We start from the raw sequence: 7003 nt of genomic DNA, 5'->3' as shown, positions 1-7003 counted from the left end.
AAGACCCGCGTGGAGGCGGCCGGGAGGGCGCAGGAGGCGCGGGAGGGAAGCCCTGGCCCCGGCCCGCGGGCCCCACCCACAGCCCCCCGGACACAGCTCCGGGTCCCGGCTCGAGCTCTGCGCACTCAGGGCGCTGCGTGCAGGGAAGGCCCCGGACGCCACCCAGGGGAGCCCGGGCTGCAGCCGCGAGTCCACGTCCCGCCCCCACACCCCCAAGACCCCCACCCGCCCAGTGCCCCATTCCCCCAGGGCCCCTGGCAGCCCCAGACTCCCTCCCCCATCCCGCCCAGCGCTCCCCCCACACCACACACACCCCGCCCTCGTCCCCACTTCCCACCGACAGACGCAGGTCCCGACCTCAGAGGGTGGGGGCAAGACCGGGGTTCTGGGGGCGGTGCGTTGGGAAAGCAGGGTTAGGACTTGAATTCTCAGGTGCCAGGTGGGAGAGACAAACTTAGGGACTCAGCTGGGCTCCTGGAGATCAGCCTCAGGGGTTTGAGCTCTTTTCCTGGGTGTTTTCCTCCTAGGAGGGGCCTCAGGAAAATCGGGGTTGCCCAGCTGGGTCCGCAGCTCCCCCCAGTTCTGAGGGAGGCTTCAGGGGATTACAGACGGTCCCAAGAGGGAGGCCCAGCCAGTCCCGGGGCCCCTGAATCCCCATCAGGCCGCTCAGGCCCAGCGGCATTTCCATGGAGGACGCCGGCGAGGACCCCACCACGTTTGCTGCACACTCTCTGCCCAGTGACCCCCGTCTCTTGGCCACTGTGACCAACGCATACCTGGGCACACGAGTATTTCATGACACGCTGCACGTGAGCGGCGTGTACAATGGGGCTGGCGGGGACACCCACCGGGCTGTGCTGCCCAGCCCCCTCAACGTCTGGCTGGAGGCCCCTGCAGGGATGCGGGAGCGGCTGACCGAGACCTTTGCCCTAGACACCAACACAGGTAGCGTCGCCTGGCCTGCCTCACCCCTGCCCCAGGCATTGTTCCAAGTCGGTGGGGGAAATCCCACCAGCACCTTCTGAGTTTACACAGGAGGCCCGAGAGGCGCACAGGGTCCCCCTTTCCCTACGTCTGGAGGCTTCCTGTGCAGCTGTAGCAAGAAAGAGCAGCCCAGGGTCCGGAGGGATCCGCCTCATTGTGGGGAGAGGCGACGGTGGGGGGGTCCACTCCTGCCCCAGGGAGGCCGCAGCTTGGCAACCCACCTGGAGTGGTCTTGCCTTCCCTTCTGCCTCCCCAGGCTCCTTTCTTCACACTCTGGAGGGCCCCCACTTCCGGGCCTCGCAGTGTATCTATGCACACCGCACACTGCCCCACGTCCTGGCTTTCCGTGTGTCCATCGCCCGCCTGTCCCCGGGGAGTGGGCCCATCACGCTGCTGCTGCCCTCAGCCTTCTCCCCGGAAAGCCCAGACCTGGACCTGCACCAGGGTCCTGACTTCCAAGGAGCCCGGTAAGGAGGGGGCTGGATTTGCAGCCAGGGAGTTCAGGAGGGAGCTCATTCCTGAGGGATGGCCGCACTCTCACAGGTACCTGTATGGCCACACCCTCACGCCTGAGCAGCCCGGGGGGCCACAGCAGGAGGTACACATGCTGTGGACACCAGCACCCCCAGACCTGACCCTTGGGGAAGGTGAGGAGGATAGGACATGGGACTTCCTGACGGTGGTGGGCAGCAGCCAGGCTGAGGCTCAGGCCTGCCTCACTGAGGCCCTGCAGCTGCAGGCCAGGGGAGCTCTGTACACGGCTCACGCACAGGCCTGGGCCCAACTCTGGGCAGAATGTGGCTTGGACATGGTGGGGCCCCTGCCGCTGCGCCAGGCCCTGCGTGGCTCCCTCTACTACCTGCTCAGTGCCCTACCCCAGCCCAAGGCCCCAGGATACATCTGCCATGGCCTCAGTCCTGGGGGCCTCTCCAATGGGAGCCGTGAGGAATGCTACTGGGGCCACGTCTTCTGGGACCAGGTGAGCATTGTACACCCAGCACTAGCCACACAGCAGGCGACACATGGAGGTCCACGGTCTCTGCCCTCCCTGGGATCAGGGCTGTGGCTGGGGAAGCACAGGGACTGTGGCAAAAGGGAAGGGGCCTGGAAAAGGTGGCATCTCAGCAGGAGGGTGGCAGAGGAGTGATCTAGGTGAGGGGAATGGAAGGTGCAGAGACCAGAACTGAGAGGGCCTGAGGCACCTGCCAGGGCGTGGGGAGGGGCCCCCACCAAGGCGAGAAGGGCTGCAGGCCCAGGTCACCAGGGTTTATAGGCAGCGGTGTGGTGCTTGGCGTTTACCTGAGGGCCAGTGAGCTGCAGAGACCTATCAGGACGGGGAGCTGTGTGGCTGCTGCGTGGAGCCCGGTGCTGGAGGCCGGCAAGGGTGACGGGGACACTGAGGGCACAGAGTGGAGGGGCGTGATGGCTGCTGGGCATGCAGGTGTCGAGAGTGACGGCGCTGGGGCTGCCCCATCGTTGTCTGAGCCTCCCTGTGCTGCTGCTGTGGCGTTTCTTTGATGAGGCTCTCAGAGGCGTTCACGGCGGGCCGGCCGGCCTGAGGCCGCCCATGCCCATATTCCGGCTGAGCCTCGGAGGCCACACAAACTCTGGCTGGGGAGGCGAAGTGTGGGATTGAGGACCAGAACTCCGGGAGCCTCCGGGCTGGAGACAGAACTGGGTGGGCAGGTGGGGAGGGTCTGCAGATCTGAGTGGGCAGCAGAGGAGGAACCCAGAAGGCGCCAGCAATGGAGCTCTGCCAGGGCGGAACGTGACCAGCAGGGGCAGGAGCAGTGAGGGCCTGTCCGGCGCTAGAACGAGGGATTGTGCTCTCAGGACCTCTGGATGTTCCCGAATATCCTGATGTTCCACCCCGAAGCCGCTAGGGCCATCCTGGAGTACCGCATCCGCACGCTGGGCGGGGCCCTGGGGAATGCCCAGAACCTGGGCTACCAGGTGAGGGGACCTGGGCACTGGCCACAGGGCCTTGCAGGGCCTGCAGACCCCACACCCCTCCCAGGCCTGTATCCCTCTCCCCAGGCCCCCTCTCTGGACAGAGCTGGGATGTCCTAGATTCCCCACCCTGAGGCTTGTGGGGCCTCAGCAGTGCCCCCCAGCCTGCACCTGAGAGAGAGACAAGGTGGGAACCACAGCAGGGCTGGGACCCCACTTTGGCCCAGGACCCCCTGGGGTGCCCCTGCTGCTCTGCGCCAGGGTCAGCACTGGGTGAGAACTGGGCAGAAACCACGTGGCCCCCAGTGAGGACGTGCAGTGGGCACTTCTCCCAGTAGCATCTACCAGGGTACCTGGCGCAGGCCGTGCCCCCCTCCTCCAGGGCGAGGGCAGGGGAAAGTTGATGGGCCACCCCTCGCCTCCAGCAAGGCCAAGTGTGCCCCCTCCCAACCCCTCAGGGAGCCAAGTTTGCCTGGGAGAGTACAGGCTCCGGCCTGGAGGTTTGCCCTGAGGACATTTACGGAGCCCAGGAGGTCCATGTCAACGGGGCCGTGGTGTTGGCCTTCGAGCTGTACTACCATACCACCCAGGTGAGGTGTGCCTGCCCGCCCAGGTGAGGTGTGCCTGCCCGCCCAGGTGAGATGTGCCTGCCCACCATTCCTGCAAGGGGGACCAGGCAGCTGGTGTAGCCCCCACTCAGCGTGGCTCCCTATTTGGGGCCGGTCCTGGGAAGCTGGCTGAGGACGGGTGTCTCAGTGCCAGGCCTTGCTTCTGGGCACAGACAGGCCACTGAGAATGAGAGTGACTGGGGCCCTGTCCTCTGTGCCGCCTCCTGCTCCCCAGGACCTGCAGCTCTTTCGAGAGGCTGGTGGCTGGGACGTGGTCAGGGCTGTGGCCGAGTTTTGGTGCAGTCGTGTGGAGTGGAGCCCCAGGGAGGAGAAGTACCACCTGAGGGGTGAGGGCCACGGTGGGGAGGGGCTCAGGGAGGAAGGGTGGATGCTCCCAGACTCGACGCCTCAGGTGTGCCAGCCCCACGCTGACCTCCGGCGTGGAGGGAAGGCCTCTGAGACCCTGCACTGAGCACCGTCTTGGACTTGTGTGTCCAGGAGTCATGTCCCCCGACGAGTACCATTCAGGGGTCAACAACTCTGTGTACACCAACGTCCTGGTCCAGAACAGGTCAGACACAAGGTCCCCTCACCTCACCCCACCCCCGCCCCAGCTGGAGACCTGCCCCAGTGCCCCCGCTCGGCAGGCAGCAGCTGGAAGCGCAGGGGTTGCAGCCTCCCCCACCTACCTCCACCTCCAGCCTGCGCTTTGCTGCTGCCCTGGCCCAGGACCTGGGTCTGCCCGTCCCCAGCCAGTGGCTGGCAGTGGCTGACAAGATCAAGGTACCCTTCGATGTGGAGCAGAACTTCCACCCGGAGTTCGATGGGTATGAGCCTGGTGAGTGACCCCTTCAAGGCCTCCTCCCCTGCCGTCAAGACCCTCGAGTCTGTCCTGGAACACCCCCCAATCAGCAGCACCTCCCCGTAGGAGAGGTGGTGAAGCAGGCAGATGTCGTGCTCCTGGGATACCCCGTCCCCTTCTCCCTGAGTCCTGATGTTCGCAGGAAAAACCTGGAGATTTACGAGGCTGTGACATCCCCCCAGGGCCCCGCCATGACCTGGGTGAGCACCTTGGGGCTGGGGGGTTCCTGCCTCAGTGGCTTCAGTCTTCTCTGCCCATGCAGTGGGCCTCACCCCTGTGTGTCCTCTTACCTGTGACCGCAGAGCATGTTTGCTGTGGGCTGGATGGAGCTGAAGGACACAGCACGGGCCCGGGGCCTCCTGGACAGGAGCTTTGCCAGCATGGCTGAACCCTTCAAGGTCAGCCTGGCCACACCTGCCTCCCACTGGGCCCCTCGTGGTGGGAGTGGAGCCTGGCCTCAGAGCAGGCACAGCAGGGTGCACCCCTGGAGCTTCCTGCCGGATCTTGGGACAGCAGCCCAGAGAGGACAGTGTCCGGGGGGTCCTGGTGTCAGCTGCCCTTGCCCCTGCAGGTGTGGACGGAGAATGCAGACGGGTCAGGTGCTGTGAACTTCCTGACAGGCATGGGGGGCTTCCTGCAGGCGGTGCTCTTCGGGTGCACGGGGTTCAGGTAAGCGCAGAGGCTGGCAGAGGGCAGCCCATACCCCCATCTGCCGCCTCACAAACCTCTCCTCCCACAGGGTCACCCGAGCAGGTGTGACCTTTGACCCTGTGTGTCTGTCGGGGATCTCCAGAGTGAGCGTCTCTGGCATCTTCTACCAGGGGAACAAGCTCAACTTCTCTTTCTCCGAGGACTCCGTGACCGTGGAGGTCACAGCCCGAGCAGGGCCCTGGGCTCCCCACCTGGAGGCTGAGCTGTGGCCGTCCCAGGCCCGCCTCTCCCTGTTGCCAGGTAGGAGACCACCCCAGCCCCCAAGAGAAAAGCCCAGGCACCTGTGACCACAGGCTGTCCCCCTCAGCCCCAGGCTGCCTCTCTCCCTGCAGGACACAAGGTCTCCTTTCCCCGCTCGGCTGGCCAGATACAAAGGTCACCCGCGAGTCTGCCTGGGACTTGCAGCTCCGAGTTCCCTGGGAGGACTTTTTGAAGACGTTGGGTACCTGCTCCAGAGCCGCAGGGCCCCCTCTGGGTCACCCTTGGTCCCTCCAGCCCCACTGAGTCACTCACCGTGGACCCTGCCCCTGAACAATCAGGAACGTTGGCTTCAGAGATGCCTCTTCCTTCCCTCTGGCCACTCCTGCACCCACTCCTCCTGGGCACCCTCCTAGCCTGCCACCCCTCACCTGCAGCCAGGCTCTCAGGGAAGGTCCATGCTGCTTGGCCTGAGTTCAAGGCTTTCTGCCTGTGGCCTGGACCCCGTGGACCCCCGTGGGCACGTAGCTTCCCCGTGGCATCCCCACGCCGCCTCTGCCTGCCCCTGTGGACTGATGCTGTCACGCACCGTCCCATGGCACCGCCCCGAGCTCCTGAAGCCAGGGTCTGAGCCGACATCACCTCTGGCCTCTCATTCCCTACTCTCCTGAGAGCCGTGGTCACAGTGGCCGGCTGCTCTGCTGAGAAGGCAGAGAGGCAGGTGCAGGCCTCAGGGGGGACAGCAGGGATAAGGGCACGAAGGAAGGGGACTCGGCCCCCTTCAGAATTGCTCCGGACTCTCAGGTGCAGCTTTGCCAAAAAGGAACTTTTCACGCCATGCGGCTGTGGGACTTAGTCCCAGTCCCAGGCTCCTCTTGACTCTGGGCAGCTGTAATCAGGTGGGGCGGCCTCTGCCACAGCGTGGGGTGGGACGGCTGTCTTTCCTCAACCACGCAGCTTGTGAGGACAGGGTGGGGGAGTGGGAAGTGGGAAGTCACCAGAGAACCGGAGAGGGATTTGAGAGCGAGACCCCAGCGCTCTCCACAGACCAGCCAGAGGGGCTGGAGCCAGACGTGCATGGGTTCAAGGCCCTGGCCCTGCCCAGCTTCTGTCTCGGGGCCTCAGTTCCAGTTTCCCAAGAACAAGATGTGATGGCATCTGCCGCTGAAACCCTGATGAGGACCAGCCCCCTGCTCTGCTGTCAGCCTGAGGAATTAAAGCTTTGGTGCTGGGAAGAGCATTATTCCTCTGAGGAATTGTGCTTCCTTCCTTCTGAAGTAAGGGCCGTGCCCTGGGTCCCATTTCTCCTTCCACTTGGGTCTGGAAGCGCAGCAACTTTGAGGCTCACGCTGAGAAACGTGGGTCCCCTCGCGTCTGCACCTCCCTCCTGCACTGGTGCTGCCGCTGCACCCTGTCGTCAGAGGACAGTGGAGCTTCGGATGGAGACTCAGGGAGGAAGGGAAGGAGGCAAGGACGCCTGTGGAAACCTCTTTCAGGCAGCTCTGGGGTCTGGGGATCAGGATGCCTCGATCTCCCAAGGCCTGTCTCTGCCACCCTCAGCGGCTGCCAGAAGCAGTGTGTGGGGGATGCATGTCTCCAGTGCAGTGCACCCGCGGCCGAGACCAGCACTCAGAGGTCGGCCAGGAGTTCTCTCGGCTGCCCTGACAGGAGCCGCGTAGAGTGCAGATGG

General features: G+C 64.8%; 1 protein-coding gene across 4 annotated transcripts; it reads left to right on the top strand.

Moving 5' to 3' along the window:
• The first annotated feature begins 203 nt into the window (after nucleotides 1-203).
• PGGHG (protein-glucosylgalactosylhydroxylysine glucosidase) lies at nucleotides 204-6565 on the top strand. Of its 4 annotated transcripts, none has more exons than XM_017885785.1 (13): nucleotides 204-945; nucleotides 1241-1451; nucleotides 1528-1963; nucleotides 2818-2937; nucleotides 3393-3524; nucleotides 3778-3889; nucleotides 4041-4113; nucleotides 4244-4380; nucleotides 4471-4604; nucleotides 4707-4802; nucleotides 4976-5073; nucleotides 5198-5355; nucleotides 5448-6565. In XM_017885785.1, exons 1-13 carry the CDS (start codon nucleotides 687-689, stop codon nucleotides 5546-5548), a joined length of 2067 nt encoding a protein of 688 aa, XP_017741274.1. In that variant the 5' UTR covers nucleotides 204-686; the 3' UTR covers nucleotides 5549-6565. The 4 variants fall into 4 exon arrangements, with proteins under 4 accessions (XP_017741274.1, XP_017741273.1, XP_017741276.1 ...); XM_017885784.1 differs by having other exon boundaries at nucleotides 5144-5355; XM_017885787.1 differs by lacking the exon at nucleotides 5448-6565 and having other exon boundaries at nucleotides 5256-5350.
• The last annotated feature ends 438 nt before the right edge of the window (nucleotides 6566-7003 follow it).

This window comes from Rhinopithecus bieti, unplaced genomic scaffold (genome assembly GCF_001698545.2).
Source record: "Rhinopithecus bieti isolate Rb0 unplaced genomic scaffold, ASM169854v2 scaffold_15794, whole genome shotgun sequence".
In the NCBI taxonomy this organism is placed as follows: Eukaryota; Metazoa; Chordata; class Mammalia; order Primates; family Cercopithecidae; genus Rhinopithecus; species Rhinopithecus bieti.
The sequence above is the reverse complement of the archived record's forward strand: the minus strand, read 5'-3'. Positions and strand labels throughout refer to the sequence as shown.